General features: G+C 36.7%; 2 protein-coding genes across 2 annotated transcripts; both read right to left on the reverse strand.

Moving 5' to 3' along the window:
* Positions 1–208: 208 nt before the first annotated feature.
* On the reverse strand, positions 209–6,122 carry LOC132169987 (probable linoleate 9S-lipoxygenase 5). The gene is made up of 9 exons (XM_059580918.1): positions 5,533–6,122; positions 4,095–4,384; positions 3,762–4,002; positions 2,684–3,022; positions 2,482–2,567; positions 2,253–2,360; positions 1,862–2,166; positions 1,397–1,660; positions 209–1,080 (listed from the first exon to the last, which is right to left on the reverse strand). Exons 1-9 carry the CDS (start codon positions 5,972–5,974, stop codon positions 324–326), a joined length of 2,832 nt encoding a protein of 943 aa, XP_059436901.1. The 5' UTR covers positions 5,975–6,122; the 3' UTR covers positions 209–323.
* Positions 6,123–10,572: 4,450 nt separating this feature from the next.
* LOC132170277 (probable linoleate 9S-lipoxygenase 5) lies at positions 10,573–17,210 on the reverse strand. The gene is made up of 9 exons (XM_059581194.1): positions 16,859–17,210; positions 14,321–14,610; positions 14,016–14,256; positions 12,735–13,073; positions 12,555–12,640; positions 12,349–12,456; positions 11,959–12,263; positions 11,609–11,872; positions 10,573–11,440 (listed from the first exon to the last, which is right to left on the reverse strand). Exons 1-9 carry the CDS (start codon positions 17,091–17,093, stop codon positions 10,687–10,689), a joined length of 2,622 nt encoding a protein of 873 aa, XP_059437177.1. The 5' UTR covers positions 17,094–17,210; the 3' UTR covers positions 10,573–10,686.
* Between the last annotated feature and the right edge of the window lie 710 nt (positions 17,211–17,920).

Genomic DNA, 17,920 nt, shown 5'->3' on the forward strand with positions numbered 1-17,920 from the left:
GGTCAAATTTTGTAAGAATAAAAGGAAATCTCATATACATTTTAATATTTCTTTAACGACCCAAAAAAAAATGCTAACAATGTACACGATAGTGTTATTTTCTGCACTTGGAGCATCCATCAGATAGACGTTACGCGATGAAAAGCTTATCCTCAACAATGGAGGTATATTACCCTCTCATTCTTGATCTACACATGCTAGGAAGAAAAGAGAAGAACTATTTTCATTTTATTCTAACATATAAATGTTTCTTATTACAAATGAAGAATAAGCTAAAAGACACTGAATTGAGCAATCTGCTGCTAAGACAATGCAGAAAAGCTTTAGATTGAGACGCTGTTGGGAATGCCCTGGCCAGTTAATCCTTCTTTGCTGGAAGGGTAGAGCAGAGTGTATGGCATCTTGACAGGACCAACACGATTCTGTAATTTCTCATCCTTGTTCCTGCTTGTTATTCTATCCTCAATTTCTGCCAGCTTCTTTCCAAATCTCTTGAAGGCTTCCAAGGGTTTTGTGTCTGAGGTCCACTGATAAGGAGAATCTCTTTTCCCAAGATAAATCTCATCAGATGAGTGCATTGACAAGATTTCTATAAGGGCCATGCCAAGAATGGTCAAAAGTTGGGAACTAAATCTTTTTAAGTAAGCTTTGTCAGGGTCATTCTTAAGCTCTATATAGTCAGGAGTGCCTTCTTCAGGCATGAAGTAAAAGCTCAATGCTGGGCGGTTTAGGGGGAAGCCTCCATAAGGGTACTGTCCAAAGTTTATAGCTGCATGGAGGGCAGAAGCAATCCATATGATGGTAGTGCATGTTTCTATCAGCTCTTCACGAGTCTGCATTTTTGGCCACCAGGGCTCGTCTTTCTTGTCGCCATGACCCTCCTCTCTGAGTTCCTTCCACCATGACTGCAGCTCGGAATCGTTTTCAACCATTTCGTCAGTCTTGTAATAGAAGGAGCAGTAGTCTTCCACCCATTGTTTTATAGCTGACCAGATTTCCAGCCCATCAACAGCATAAGGGTAATCCTCTATCAGCAGGCGGACACCGTGTGGGGAATTCGCATCCTTAACTGCCATTCCTCTGAATAGGGCAAAAGAGTAGCATGTCATTGAGATATGATCATGTTAGACTATTAATTAAATATTTAAATTTATCATTCCTATCACTTTAAGCTTTTGGTAAGTGGTGATATAGCATGATTTAGGCACTTTCAGCAATATTTACCAAAATCCTCATTCCTTATTTGCTCAACCTTTTCTAAACATTATGCAGTATAGTGCATAATTTGGCTAGGGACTAGTTTTGTTGATAGTGGCTTCAATGATTGATTGGTTGAGAAAGCATTTCTGTTTCTTGAGTTAATTTTTTTCAATAATAATAAACCATTAGGATTTACCTCTTGATGAGATCAGCAGGGAGTGCCTGCTCAGGAAAAACCCAGTTCTTATAAGCTACTGATGACATCTCCATGGAGTACTTTCTTGGAAATACTGTCCACTCCAGGGAACCACCAGCATTGACGAGGATCTGCCTGGCCAATGCATTTATATTCATGGTGTCACGGAAGTGAGGATGCAAGAGCTTATGAATTGGGTGAAGCACGCTCAACTGCCTATTGGTCGCTATCACAAACGGCTCAATCGCTGCATGGGTATGTAACCTGTGATCAAAATGAACGCATTTCAAAATATGGACCGTGTTAAATATCACTTATCTCAAAAACTTAAGCTGACTCTAATATCATGTTAAATCATCAGTTATTCCTAAAGTTTAAGTTGACAGGAAAAGATAAATTTAATTATTTAATTAATATTTTAATCGACGGTGTCATTTGCTAAACTTTCTTTTGACAGAATCATACCAGTGGCTGACGAGCTGATGATAGCCAGAGTCATTTACAGCCACATAAGCTTTAGCCAGCTGCCAAATGCAATTTTCGGCACCTTCTTCAGCTGGGGTGTATACTTTCCTATTGGCTTCAAATTGGTCTCCCTTTGGATTTGGCAAGCTTAACTCAATCGCCAATGGCTTCAAAGTCCCATCTTCTTTCAAGAAAAGGATAGTCCTGCTGGCATAAGTCTTTGTGGAAGTCTGGTTTATCCTCCTCAGGTATGGCATGAGTGCATCATGGTGATCTAATATGAATAGCTTGTTGTTCTTGATTGCCTATTAAACCAATTTGATTTGTGTTAATATGGTTTATTAGCTGCAGAATAACTGCAGGCTATTGTGAAATAATTCAGTAACATTACCTCATCGATGGTGGCCCCATTTAAGTACTTTTCTATGTGCTCCTTGGTTATTAAACTTTTTTGATGACCATATACTTTACTATCTAGCTGGCTCGATGGAGGGAATTCCTGTAGAGAAAGGATTATGTTTAGATTTGAGAAGATGCTTTCACATCCAAAATAAGGATTTCAAACTTCTTCCAATTTAAATCTTGTTTTCTTTTCAAAGAATTGCAGCAGTTAAGTTTACCTGGAGACGACGAATGATGACAGGGTCTACTCCAGCCAGCATTTCTCTTGCAAATTCTTCATCAGTCCTCCAAGCAGACCTATTATCTGCTCCAAACCATCACAAAAATCAAATTCAACCAAGAGAAAATAGTAGACAAAGAAAAAAACATCTCAATATCTGCAATGTTATCTGCTATACAAGTTGCAAATATATCCATTACCTTTAATCACTTGAGGCACTGGGAATTTAAGGAGCGTTTGACCATCGGTTCTGAAGATTTCCTTGAGCGTCTCTAAAGGGATGGTTTCCCTAATATTCTCAAGTAAACCCTTGGGCAGCTCGATTCCTCCATCATAGAGCTTGAGTACATCTTCTAAGCTGTCAAAGTCATTAGGGGTGCTGTTAAATGGAGCTTCTAGCTCAGGTCTGAGGAATTGAACTATGATTTTCAGTGCATAAGCAACGACGTCTGACATCTTCAAGTGATCAAATCTTTCATCTCTTGGGACATAAACTTTTAGGATCTCAAGAGGGTTCAGCTTGCTCTCAGTGTTAGGATCTGTTGAGATATTAACAAAAGAATCTTATGGATAAAAACATTATGCTCTCTCTTACTCTATCAATGAGTTGAAATAACACATTAAAATCTGATTCATCATTAATAATATGTTAATTGGATTGATTCCCAAATGATTCATGATTGTAAATAACTCTAAAATGACTACATTCTATATCATTTTTCTTGCATGAACTGCCCTCCCAACACACAAAAGAGAGAAAAGAATAACAAAAGCTAATTATTTCCGAGATGAGTAATGCTTTTACATGGGCTAACATGAGATGTTTTATGCTGCTGATATGGCCAAAAATGAAAGCCTCTTAAAACACGTAATGTCAACTAGTTTGAAATGAATGTGAAAAGTAACATTACTCTTCCGAGATATTGTATCTGTGATATGTTTCTGGCAAAAGTAATATTATTTAGTATTATGACTAAGGACGGAGGGAGGGAGACTGGCATGGGCCATGCCCCGCCTCAAATCTTAAGAAAAATAAATAAAAATTATAGGATAGTGGCCCCTAGCAGTAAAATTTTTTGATCGCCGGCCCCTACCCTTTTTGGCTCTGTCCTTATATACGACTGTCGTACAATTTGAAGACGTGGTAGTGAAAATCAGCTATTGTATCAGCATTTATAAAAAATATAAAAATTAAGATTGTTTTTCACTGCTACATCATCCCGAACGCTAACAAACATTAACTTGAGGAAGTGACAGGAATAAATTCAAATGTCTGACCTATCCTTGTTGGTGGTCGACCAGTTCTTCCCCTGCGAGGATAAGGGTAGTCACTAGACCCTCCAAGAACTGGGCGTTCATATTCTGGACCCCTGCAAGGATTTCCCAAATCATTGTAGTAAGCATAGTCATACACTCTGTCCCATTCTTGGAGCTCTCCCTTCCCATTTCCTCTCAAGCTCACTAGCTCTTCTCTTCTGTACTTGAGCAGCGGCAATGGCGTTTCACTTGGAAGATATGTCTGCAGAAACATAATATATATATACAAATATGATGTTTTTTCATTTCTGATAACTTTGAGCAATTTCACTTGCTGCATACAAAAGCAAATACCTTGTTGGTGAAGAAAACGCGATCTTTCTTATATTTGTCAGCAGGGTAAACCCAGGAGTTGCAAACGAAGAGGATCCGGCCATGTCCTGGAACATCTTCAAGCGTGACACTCTTGAGGTAGAACTCACTGTGATGATTATTTCTTATTGTAAATGCCCCCGGAACTCCTATTTTATGGTCCCAATCGAAGGTTACCTTGAATGCTGACTCCCCTGCTGTCAATGGGGTGATTGTTGTAATCCAATCTTCCAAATGTGCTGGCTCTCCAACTTTTGCCTGCGACCCATTTTCTAATAAACAAATCCAATTTAAAATTAGTTTCGTCGTATTCATGAAGCTCATAAATCACCAAACCCATTTAATTAATTAAATTATTAAATTCACAACAAATCTAACATGATATTAATAACATAAGTCATGAGTTTGAACTCCAAGCCAACAATTCATCTCATTTCAATCCTATCGTATTAAACTTTTAGATTCATCAACTTAAATGAATTAGACCTCTTAACCATTTCTCGCTAATTTTGAATTCGGTTTATGCCAGATTTACGAGTCATCTAAAATATTGTCGATTCGATTCATTTAGTTAAATGGATCAAATCCCTTAACTTTTAACCGGCTAATTTAATATTAAATTTTTATCATATTTGTCGGTTGTGTTTAAAATTGTTAATGAATATTGAATGCCATGGTGGGTCCATGTCAGTGTCACTGTCGTTAAGTCTTAGTCTAAACGTGAACGGTTCAATTTTTTCTTCTTTGGTCTTCATACGCCTCTGGGTTTTAGACGATGCTGGCTCACCATTAGAAGTTGATTAGATAAGCCTATATATATAAATATATAAAACAAAAAAACTATAGAGAAATTCTAAAGGCCACGAGAAATAGCTCATTGACTGGGAGTTTCAGGCATTGACTCTTTGTTGAGAGTAAAGCCTCCCCCCTGGCTGTTCAGTCTCACTTGAAACTCATGAACTCTTCATCATTCCCATCCAAGAAAGATAAAAACAAAACAAAAAACTCTTCATCATTCCCATCCAAGAAAGATAAAAAAAAAAAAAATTTAAAAATTAAAAATTAAAAATTAAAAAAAAATAAAAAAAAAAAAAAAAAATAAAAAAAAGAAGAGAAAGAAGAAGAAAAAGTCGATTCCACTTTCTGTGACAATTGCTGGCACACCAACAAATCATTCTGGGTGTTTCATGGGGCCTACTTTATAAAGTCTGTGATATACCAAAAAGCTTGTTTGGGATCATAAATGACCTGATTTTCATCACTAATTTGTTTAAACCAGCATTGTTTTCATCAATAATTTACCTTCTTTTTTGCTTTATGCATATATACATTTGATTCCAACATGGCATGCCTATCATTTCCATGGTGAAGAAACAGAGAGCAGTAAATAATGAAGAAAAAGTAGCAAAAACAAACTCACCGGGCTCACAATTATCAGCACTAATGAGCTGCAGAGACACCCTTCTGCCCAACAACTCATGCACACGATCAAGAACCGATGCATGAAGGTCATTGAAGTCCAAAACATTCTTCTTCATCAGCACGACAGTCCCTTTGATCTTGGTCGCTCTGTTCTCGGTTTCCGCCGTGAAGGAGGATCTGGCTCCTTTGGCCGCCGGAACTCCTCGTGGCGGAGTTCTGCCCATTTCTGCCATTGAAGTGATAATTCGCGGCCGAGTTCGCGCCAAACCAGTCATGCTGGAAACACCATGACATTTCACGGTGGAAAATATGGGTCTGTTGTGGACTGATGCAAAGCGATCTCGACCATTGATTGTATCTTTGATGGTCAAGATTGGCCTAACTCCAGGTCCTGCCAGCGACTTCAATGGAGACAGGCTCAGATCTGTGGGCTGGAACATCTCTTGCTTCGGGAGAGAAGCAGAGAGAATATAGGGAAGCTTTGAGGAAGTCGGTGTGAGGAATGGGAGAGCAAAGCTGGCTATACTAACAGGGATAATGAATATGCAATACGGACTCTTGACTAATAGAAACTTACAAGAATATGCAACATGGCATTGACTAATTAAGGACCAAGAAGCTCACTTGTTCACACTCCACCTTTCCATGGCTTTTCTTATAATACTTGGTCTTTTTGGGATTGGAATCCCGCCAATTTAATGTTTAGATTGTTAAAGTCATAATTAAGTGATTAAATTTACCTCTTCCTATCAGTTTAAGCTTATGCGAAAAATAGTGATTTAACGTAGTATCAGAGCCAAAAATTCTAGAATCGAACTTTGATTCTATCAAATCACTCTCCATGTAAATTAAATATTCTTCATGTTCGACCTTACCTATTAAAAAAGAGTTTGAACTTGTTTAAATTGGTGGCAGAACAATTTAAAATTCGTTTGAACAAGTTAGCCCCATACTAATTCGAACAATGAAATTACTAAAAATCTATGTCCATCTGTTTGCTTATTAGTTGGTCTTTTTTTTTTTGGCTAAGTGTTGTTAAAAAAAAAACTATAGCATAAGCTTTTTAATGGTCCAAATTTATGTGAGAATCCTAGTATTATTACTACCTTTGTCACCAACCTAGGGTTGACTTTTCAAAGCGTGTCTTGAAAATTTTATTAGGGAATTTTTTAAGAATGGAGGTTCACTTTGGCTCTTAGTGACTAGTCCGACTTGCGATTGGTCTTTTCAAAGCGTGTCTTGAAAATTTTATTAGGGAATTTTTTAAGAATGGAGGTTCACTTTGGCTCTTAGTGACTAGTCCGACTTGCGATTGGTCTTTTCAAAGCGTGTCTTGAAAATTTTATTAGGGAATTTTTTAAGAATGGAGGTTCACTTTGGCTCTTAGTGACTAGTCCGACTTGCAATTGGTCTGTGGGGTTGGAACAGGACTAGTATCAAATTTGGGAAGAAAAAGTCATTTGTAACCTAGAGTATATGCCCAAAAAAAATGCTGAATTTGAAAGTTAGTAGCTTTGAAGCTTGGCCTTTCCCACTTGTCTAAAACGTGTATAATATATATTGATTGACATTTAACCACATAGCTCAGATCTTGGGGTATTAATAAAGATTATTTTAGGGTGAGATCATGCAATTGGTTTTCAATTTTGTGGCTATGTGATTTTGTTTGTAACAAGAGAAAATTGCTTATTTCGTTTGAAGGTATGTAGTTGTATCAAATTGATGGTTTGGGGCATAAAAGTACCTTTATGATTTTTAGAGGAAGCCATTTGTTTAAAATGATTCGTATCGTCGGTGGTTTGAAAAATAAAAACCAATAGATAAAATCATCAGTTATATCACATGTCAATCAACGATTGGTTGTGACGTGGATCCACATATGCATTTAACGTTTTCTATCAAACAAACCGTAGAGACCATTTTGGATAGATGGCTTATTTAAGAATCTTTAAATTACTTTTGATATTGTAGAAATAAGTTTAGTACAATTGTAAACGTAGATACTAAATAAATAATTTTCCTTATAATAAAAGGAAATTCAGTGGGATTAATTTGGATGCTCGATAAATGTGATTTATGTTAGAGTAATGCTACATACTACGACATCATCTCACCCCATCCTACAGTGTTGAGGTAGCAATGTCCATCAGCCTTTGAATTAGCTATTGTTAGGAAAAATATATATATATATATGAAGAAGAAGAAAAGAGAAATTCAAGGGTTGACGGGCGCTGCCACATCAACCTACTGGGATATAAGTAAAATAAAGATATAGTATTTAACATTACTCTTCTTTGTGGTAATGAAACTTAACCCAAATTAAAATAAATGGTTGTCAATTAGAAATAGATCATGTAATTTCACAAACACTATTCACTTGGCCCCAATTATACTGACAAATTTATGAATTTTCAGATTAAAAAAAAAAAACTAGTTTTCATTTTTGACTTAGGCTTCCATTTGAATCCAATTAGGCCAACTTAACACAAAAATGGAAGATCTCTTGCTTGAACCCCAAACCACATGCGCCCATCGTTTTAGTTGAGAAGAGAATTCTAGAAGCTCAACCCCATGATAATACTTCACCGACCATAAATTATAATTAAAGACCAACAAATAGTTAAAAGGGAAACTAAAAACTAATGTTAATACCTTTTTCTAATATTCTTTCCCAGTTACATGTATTCGAAATGTTATCTGATAAAGGTGGGCATGTCTATGCCACCTGCTCAAGCCTCGTGGAAAAATGAAACAATACTTTTAACTTCCATTTTTGTCTAGATCAGAAATGAAGATGATGTATTTTATGGTTCAGATTAGATTTTACGTATGTCAAATGGTGAATATGTTACCGAGTTGTTTAAATTTTTTAGAAAACATGGTATCATATACACAGTTAGCTAAGGCAGAACCCGAATTTTTGTGTATAGAATCTAATTTCTAGGAGTTGCTGGAAATCAGACACAGTAGCCCGTTCTAGTACAGAAGCAGAGTACAAAGCTCTTGCACAGCATAAATTACTTGTTATTTAAACTTGGTTAACTACGTTCTCAGCCTCCTATCTTGTGGTGAGATAATATTGGCGCGACATACATCTCTTCCAATCAAGCGTTTCACGTCCCGACAAAACATGTTAAAATTGACTTCCATTTTGTTCATAATATGGTGGTAAGAAAATCAATTGACATCCGGTTCCTATTGAGCAAAGATCAATTGGCTTACGTATTCACAAAGCCAATCTCATTGTCACACTTCATTGTACTTCACAACGTTACCCCCTATGGTGAGTTTGAGGAGGCGTGTTAGAGACATATCTATAGTCAACCATTCAGATCAAGTTAAGAGAAATTCAAATACTGCAACAACTTATTCAATAGTAATTTTAAAAGTTACATCATCTTTGTGATGATAAAACGAATGGTCCCTAGCATTACTCGTTATTTACATGTTTACCTATTATTTGGTAAACAAGCTTCGGAGGGATGTTTGCATCAAAAATTTACTCTTCTAAAAAAAGTATCAACTTTTGCCGGGGGGGGGGGGAAGACATTTAGGTATCGCCCCCAAGCCGATACCTAAATGTGGGTCCATCTTGTACGCATTAAATGTAACAAAAAAAAAATCTTAATTGTGAAATGAAGAAAAATCCTATTCCTGTCTTTGTTAATTGTTTTTCTTCTTCTGAGCAACAGAAAGGATAACAGGGAGGGAGGGGGTCTCCGTTGGTAATTTAACATAGAAAAGAGGTGTGCACCATAACTGAAAAAGACATTGATCTTATAGTCAATGATCGAGAATGGTAGATAGCAACATAAACAAGTATGGAGACAGGGCGAAAAACCACAGCCAGTTGTAATTCTTAAATTTTGTGTCATATCTTTAGACAAGGCATCGTGGGAGACTTTTCGAAACAACGTTTACTATTAAGCAACAACTGATGCAAACAGCCATTTAAGAATCATAGGGGCTTTAGTACTTTAGTACAATTGATAGAGCCGTGGCCTGTACAGAGGATTAAAGATGAAAGATGAAATGAACCACTGCTTCCAAATGGCTGTGTGGGCAAATGGAGGACATCTGACATTTAGAAGAGGATTGCTGACAGCAAAATAACTCATCTACTAATAAATGACTTGAGACGACTTCATTTGGGCCTTAGGGAAGGGTCGTTGAAATCTGCCTTGTTAGAATTGCTGTCTCATATTAACACCAGTAAAAGATAGGAGCGGAGGAGCTGGAGTATTTTGGGAATTTTCTTAATATGTCCGTATAAGTAGAATTTAGGGTTTTTTCCTATATATATATATATATATATATATATATGTGTGTGTGTGTGTGTGTGTGTGTGTGTTATGATGTAACCCTGAATCATTAAGAGTAAAAATATAGCTGCCTCTCTGTGGACGTAAGCACTTTACTGAACCACGTAAATCTGTATCTCTACTCTCTCTTAATCTCTCTCTTTTCGATTCTATACTATTCATTATTGTTGTGCAGTATCACCATGCTTGATTTTTCTCTATTGGTTTGAGCAGCATTCTTTTCTGGGTTATTAGTTCATGAAACATCCTGGTCATATATTGAAAAGATAAATAGTTTACATAAAGTGAGTAATTTATAAATATGCTTATTAAGTCCCACATTGCCAGCTTCCACGCAATTCCGGTTTCTTAGTTCCATATAGGCCCGTAATACTTCTTTCCCTCTAAAAGACCCTTGTCCTATTCTTTCCTTTTAAAAAACCTTTGTCCTTGAGGGTAAAGTCCGACATGAGTGACTCTGATATCAATTGATAGGTGATCGTATAACTGAAAATGTCTATGTTTGAGGCAGGTTTTCCATGAGAGCCTTCCCGTATTTTTAAGTTTTTGTTGCATTGAGAGCTATTGCAGACAACCCTAGTCTCCTCATATCAGCATTTTGCCATCGCATTTTCTTATAAGACACCCTCAAGAGTGTAAGGACATAAAATACCTCGTACTTTCGATGAAATTCCAAGAAGCAATTACTCAAATCGAAACTACTCACTCCCTCGAGAGAGTTTCCAACCTCACGTCTTTATTAAGGGAAAACTTATTATAGCACAAGTAGCCGAAAGAAAGAAAAACTTTGATGTAGAACTCTAATAACAACCCGTTAGAGAAGCATAGTTTTAGATTGAGACACTATTGGGGATTCCCTTGCCAGTAATCCCACCTTCACTAGTGGGAAAGAGCAAAGTATATGGCACCTTGACTGGTCCAACTCTGTTTTTCCATTTCTTGTCATTGTTCATTTTTATAATTCTATCCTCAATTCCTGCCAGCTTCTGTCCGAATCTCTCAAAGGCTTCCAATGGTTCTGCATCCAACGTCCATTCATGAGTATCTCTTTGCCCAAGATACACCTCATCAGAAGAATGCCTTGACAAAATCTCAATGAGGGAAATACCAAGAAGTGTCTGGAGCTGGGCAGTAATTGTTTTCAAGAAAACCTTATCAGGGTCTGACTTGAGTTCCTCATATTCAGGATTGCCCTTTTCAGGCATCAACCTTCGGCTCTTTGTTGGGCGGTTTGGGTGGTAGCCTGCATAAGGGAACTGTCCAAAATTGAGGGCTGCATGGAGGGCAGAAGCAATCCATATGATGGTAGTGCATGTTTCTATCAGCTCTTCACGAGTCTGCATTTTAGGCCACCAGGGCTCATCTTTCTTGTCACCATGGCCCTCCTCTCTAAGTTCCTTCCACCAGGACTGCAGTTCGGAGTCATTTTGTACAATGTCATCACTCTTGTAATAGAAGGAGCAGTAGTCTTCAACCCATGTGTTTATTGCTGACCAGATTTCCAGCCCATCAACAGCATATGGATAGTCCTCAATCAGTAGGTGAACACCATGTGGGGAGTTTGAATCCTTGACTGCCATTCCCCTAATTGCAGCAAAACAAGTAACATGTCATTTGAAGTCTATCATTCAGCAGTTTTGAAGTAATTTGAGATAAATTCACATTGCATTTCTGATTCAAAGTTATTTATAATGCCAAATATCTCATACAGTACCATGATTATGTCATTTTGTTCTGGAGTAAAACATTTACCTCTTGATGAGATCTGCAGGAAGTGCTTGCTCAGGAAAAACCCAGTTCTTATAAACTGCTGATGACATCTCCATGGAATACTTTGCTGGAAAAACAGTCGCCTCCAGAATCCCACCAGCATTGATGACGACTTGCCGACCAAATGCATTGATATTCATGGTGTCACGGAAGTGAGGATGCAGAAGCTTGTGAATTGGGTGAAGCACGCTCAGTTGTCTGTTTGTTGCTATCACAAATGGTTCAATCACTGCATGGGTATTTAGCCTGTGACAAGTAAAAAATTTGTTCAAGAACCCATCATAAAATAGAGAGTGAATTTATTTGCTAAGCTTTTTCTGACAGAGGTGTACCAGTGGCTAATGAGCTGATGATTGCCAGAGTCATTTACAGCCACATAAGCTTTTGCCAGTTGCCAAATAGAACTTTCAACACCTTCTTCAGCTGGTGTGTACACTTCGCTAATGGCACCAAATTGGTCTCCTTCAGGATGGGGCAAGCTTAATTCAATAGCCAATGGCTTCAAAGTCCCATCATTCTTCAAGAAAAGGATTGTTCTGGTGGCATATGTCTTTGTGGATGTTGAGTTTATTCGCCTCAGATACGGCACGATTGCATCATGATGATCCAATATGAATAGCTTGTTGCTGTTGATTGCCTACAACCAAAGCCGTTTCAATCCCGACGCTTCAACTGTTATAAGAATAAAGCACTGTAATTGCAAAGCGACTGCAGAATATTACCTCATCTATGCTGATTCCATCTATGCTATTTTCAATGTCATCTTTGGTTATTGTACTGGCCTGATCACCATATACTTTAGGATCTAGCTTGCTTGCAGGTGGGAATTCCTGTATTAGATCAGAGTTAATTATGAGTAAAGATGAAAAGACATGATCCTGCATGTGGATCAATTGAAATGCAACTGATAATAGAAGTTTAAGATTACTTCAAGACGATGAATGTTGACAGGGTTTACTCCAGCCAGCATCTCCCTTGCAAACTCTTCATCAGTCCTCCATGCAGACCTATCCTCTGCCCCAGATCATTGAAACACCACTATCAATTCAAAGAAAGTAGTATTGGAAGGCACATAGATATGGCTATGCCTAAAAAGACATGATGATACCTTTAATCACTAGGGGCATTGGATATTTGAGGAGTCCTTCACCCTCTGTTGGGAAAATTTGCTTGAGCAACTCCGCTGGGATATTGTCCCTAATATTCTCAAGTAAGCCGCCAGGTAGCTTAACTCCTCCTTCATAGAGTTTATGCACATCTTGAAAGCTGTCAAACTCATTGGGAGTGCTGTCAAATATGGACTCCAGCTCAGGTTTAAGGAATTGAGCTATGGATTTCACTCCATAAGCAAGGAAGTCTGACATCTTCAAGTGGCCAAAACGGTCATCTCTAGGAACATAAATGTTTAAGCTCATAAGAAGCTTGACTCTGCTCTCACTGTTGGGATCTGTTAAGGTTATTACATAAAAATCTTAATGACAACAATGATGATAGTCATACACACCAAAATGACTCCCAACTTTTTCAGTGAAAAAGTACAGTACGTTGAGTATGGCTGGCAAAACGGGTTGATGTGTTCGTGTCAACCCGGTTGACCTGCGAACCCGTTTATGCCAACCCAAACCTGACACGTTTATATAAACGTGTCGAACACTCAACCCCGAACACAACACGTTTTCTTAATGGGTAACACGACATGACACGTGTAACCTGTTTAGATAAACGTGTTGTTTCGGGTTGATCCGACCCGACCTGTGAACAAGTTTAATTTAGTTGTCAATAGGTTCCGACCCAGCACAACCCGACATGGCAGTGAAGTCATTTTAATTTTATAGGCTAACCAAAAATGGCAAAATCCCAGCAACCAAGCAACAATGTGGCAATTTTTAATTGAAAAAGAATGATGATTGGGAAAATTGATAGAAAGCCTCCAAAACAATAAAAGCTAATTCATGGATCTATTATTGGTGTTGATTGAGCTTGAGCATGTACATCTCAACATATCTTAAAATAAATTGCATAAATTCAACAAACATATGGACAATCTATTTAGCTCAATTTTAAGATACATGTCTAATTACAATGGACATCTATATCATGCAATACAAAACAAATGAATGACATTTTTTTTTTTTTTTGGGGTTAAAAATCTAAGTTAAGAAATAAAAATAAATGGGTCATTCCGCGAACCCGTGGGTTGACATAACATGGCACGTTTATTAAACGGGTCATAAAATGGATGACCCGTTTATGACCCAAACCCAGTTAACCTAAACCCTAACTCTAAAATTATGTGTCGTGTTCGCGGGTTAAATTGCCAACCCTATGAGTCGCACATTAGAAAAAGTTATAAGTGCGAGCGATTAATATAGCATAGTTGGGTCCAAACCTGTCTCTGTCGGTGGTCGTCCTGTTCTTCCCCGACGAGGGTAAGGGTACTCGCTAGACCCTCCCAGAACCGGGCGGGCATATTTCGGGTCCTCATCTGGATTTCCCAGATCGTTGTAGTAAGCATAGTCATAGACCCTATCCCATTCCTGAAGCTCCCCTGTTCCATCTCCTCTCAAGTTCAAAAGTTCTTCTTTTCTGTACTTCAGCAGTGGCGCCGGTGTTTCACTTGGAAGATATGTCTGCAAAAATATAAATGCATCAGCTTGAACATTCCCACACCTTATGCCAAAATTGCTATATTACCTTGTTGGAGAAGAAAACTCGGTCGTTTTTGTATTGGTCTGCAGGATAAACCCATGAGTTGCAGACAAAGTGGATCCGACCTTGGCCTGGAACATCATCGAGGGTGAGACTTTTGAGGTAGAATTCACTATGATGATTGTTTCTAATTAAGAATGCTCCTGGAATTGCTATATCCTCGTCCCAGTCAAAGGTAACCTTGAATGCTGACTCCCCTGCTATCAATGGGGTGATTGTGCTTATCCAGTGTTCCAAGTATGCTGGATTTCCAAGTTTCCCTTGCAACCCATTTGCTACAAAAACACAACAAATACAATAATTGGTTTATGTAGTGATTTAGAAGCCAAATATCATTCATTCTGTCATTTGCAAAGACACGTCATTTGGTCCATCAAAGTAATTTTAGATGCAAGTAGGGTTATTCAGGTGGGCGGTTAATAACCTTTTGCATCCGCTATCTGCCTGTCCACATGGATTATGGGAGATTTTCAGCCCCTAACCCTCGGCATGCAGATATCATATACGCTATACATATGCGGATGGATAGCTGAATATGGGTACATGGATGCGGATATAAGAAAATAATTGTCTTATTGAGACTTTATTTCTGTGTGCTTCGGTATTTAGAGCATTTACATCCGGTTCAACAAAATAATTTTTTTGGCTATTTTATTGAGCCATAGTGTTAAAATCCGACTCAACAAATTAGCCAAAAGTTTTGAGCACTATAGCTCAACAATCTATAATTTTATTAATAAAAAAATCATTTCATCATCTCTCCTCTAATTAAAAATCATTTAAACTTTTCTCTCCTCCTCCTAGAATTACATAAAGAATAAAAAATAATAAATTTTAAATAAAATATTAAAAGTTGATAATTAAAATGTTGAGCCCGATGTAAGTATTTTAAAGAAGTTGACAGCTAAAATAGAAAAAGAATTTAAAAAAATGGTTAAATTTATCTAAATTTTTACTGAGCTGAATATGAATGCTCTAAATATTAGCTAATTTGACTGTGGTTTGAAATTTCAGTAAAACACTTAACAGTGTGTGTCCACTATCTAGCTATGGACATTATTTCAAGGCAACTAAATTCAATTCTTTTTTTTTTTTTTCAAAAAATATAATTTAATTCAATTATATTTTGTACTTTTTTTTTTTTTTTTTTTTTCAATTTACTTGTATTGCCTAGTGTTTACATTTCAATTTGTATTTTCATAGTACAGTTTACAAGTGTATTTAGTTCAAAAATTAGACTAATCCCATTTTAAAAAAGTCATAAAAAGCTTTAAAAAGCATGCTCATATAAATTAACTCCATAGTTATAAAAAAAAAAATCAAAAAAATCAAAAAAATCAAAAACCCAAAGACCAAAAAAAGCCCAAAATGATGTCCAAATTTTATAATTTGTTCCACACATATAGTCCTAAAATGATGTGTCACAATTTTTAAAATAATAAATTATATAGAATTGTGACACATTATTGAAAGATCATATTTTGAAGAAAAAATTTGAGAACTATAGCAATTATCTGCATATTATGCATAACCCATTTCACTTGTGGGCCTGTGGGTATGGGCTTTCTGATGATACATGTAAGCTTTGTTTGGTAAAAGCTTTGCTTTGGCCCAGACACTATTCATCACTATTTCCCAAAAAAATCAACATCAAAACATTTTAACTTTTTCACTTTTTATATCAAATCATTCACTTTCTATTATTATTCAAATAAAAAAATTACTACAAAACAAAACTTTTTCACTTTTTCATACCACTTTTTCATTTTTTTTATACAAAACATTTTTACTTTTTTTCACATCAATCTACATCAACTACAATGTCTAGGCCAACTCATTTGCCAAACACCACCGTAGTCAAACAAAGTAGATGATGGAAAGTCTTTCAAAAAAAAAAAAAAAAAAAAAAGATGATGGAAAGCATGGCCTTGAAAGATGACTGACTGCTCTTTTTGACTGATTGTTGAGGATAGTGCATGCCCGTGATCCACCAGCTAATTGGCGTAAGGTAAAGTCTTCAGCACATTTTCCCATTCCCATTTAAAAATATTTAAATAAATTAAAATAATGTAGAAAAAAAGTGATATGACCAACTGCAGTGTCCATTTATAGCACCTTTAATGATGATGAAGCTAGGCATGGCTGACTCAGAAAAACAGTTGTCTTTAATGATGATGAAGGCATGACTGATTCAGAAAAACAGAAACCTCGAGAACGCAGTAGAGTAAACATCGAGCTCGAGCACTGCAACTCAAAAGTTTTTTTATACAAATCAAGATAAATAGCGGGCTTTTTACATCGGAGAAGTTTGCGCATAACAAGTTTCGAGCTTAGAATCTAAAGAATGATATAGTTCTCAAAAACCACAAACTTCAACCACTAGGCCAACCCTCCGGGTTATTTATTTATTTTTTTTTTTTTTTTGTGGGAAATGAAAAAATCTTATCCAGAAAACCTGCATATATATATATATAAGCCTTGTAATTGTGTAAATTAACAAAGAAGGAAAGAAGAAGTAATTACCAGATGGGTCAGCATTAACAGCACTAATAAGCTGCAGGGAAACCTTTCGGCCTAACAACTCATGGACACGATCAAGAACCGATGCATTGAAGTCGTTGAAGTCCAAAACATTCTTCTTCATCAACACCACACTTCCTTCAATCTTCCTGCACTTTTCGGCCGCCGCCGTCTCACGTTTCATCTTTTTGTTACCGTCATCGTCGCCGGTGACCGCGTTGATGATGTTCTGAAGCATCTCTCTCAGTTCAAGCACTAAGCAAAGAACACGATATATATATAGAGACAGAGACAGAGAGACAGATAGACGTTTCTTAGGGAAAAAGTTTGCTGGGTTTGGAAAAGGAAAGGGCGGATTTGTGGTGTATGTAGGGAAAAAAATAATTTCTCATTAAAATATGTTAGCAATTTGCAATGACGTCGATTAATGGCCATGCGCGACGTGGCACTTTGGGACCTATGGTTGAAAGCCTTTGGGATTGTGGTGATGATATGTGGAAAAAGTGTCTTGAAAACATTTAATTGGCCAACTAGATCGAAGGGTAATCACATTGAAAGACCATTGAGAAAGTGTGGTCCATCATCAAAATGTTTCTATTTGAGCTCACCAAGAGTTAGGGCATGTATGAAATTGTATTTAGAAAGTTTAAAAATATTTTTAACACTTAAAAAGTCAATTTGAAAAAAAAATAAATAAATAAATATTCATTTGATAAAAAAGTTAAAAGTACTTTTGAAGGCTAAAAATTTTAGAAATGGCTAAAACGCACTTATGGCAAAAGTTTAAAAATAAAGCTTTTGCCTAAAAGCTTAAAAATAAAATTTTTGCCAAAAAACTATTTTTTACTTAAAAGTTCTATTTCTCAAACACAATTTCAAACAAACTCTTAATCAAATAGTCTCATTCTATAAAGGACTTCTCCTGCTGTCATGGTCCGAAAGACATTGCACAACCCTAACACACAAGGTGTAATAGTGTGTAAGGCTATATATTATATATAATAAAACAAAATCTTGAAGGAAAAAGATTCTATTATAAATTTGAAAATATATTAAAAAAAAAAA

The sequence above is a fragment of the Corylus avellana genome, chromosome ca2 (assembly GCF_901000735.1).
Source record: "Corylus avellana chromosome ca2, CavTom2PMs-1.0".
In the NCBI taxonomy this organism is placed as follows: Eukaryota; Viridiplantae; Streptophyta; class Magnoliopsida; order Fagales; family Betulaceae; genus Corylus; species Corylus avellana.

Excerpts from the sequence above, each read along its gene's own strand:
- LOC132169987 (XM_059580918.1), bottom strand. The coding sequence starts at position 5,974 with ATGTTCCAGCCCACAGATCTGAGCCTGTCTCCATTGAAGTCGCTGGCA. Across the intron at positions 2,167-2,252 it reads ATGGGGCCACCATCGATGAG|GCAATCAAGAACAACAAGCT; the intron begins GTAATGTTACTG and ends TTGGTTTAATAG. Across the intron at positions 1,661-1,861 it reads CATCAGCTCGTCAGCCACTG|GTTACATACCCATGCAGCGA; the intron begins GTATGATTCTGT and ends TTTTGATCACAG.
- LOC132170277 (XM_059581194.1), bottom strand. The coding sequence starts at position 17,093 with ATGCTTCAGAACATCATCAACGCGGTCACCGGCGACGATGACGGTAAC. Across the intron at positions 14,257-14,320 it reads GAGTTTTCTTCTCCAACAAG|ACATATCTTCCAAGTGAAAC; the intron begins GTAATATAGCAA and ends ATATTTTTGCAG. Across the intron at positions 11,873-11,958 it reads CATCAGCTCATTAGCCACTG|GCTAAATACCCATGCAGTGA; the intron begins GTACACCTCTGT and ends TACTTGTCACAG.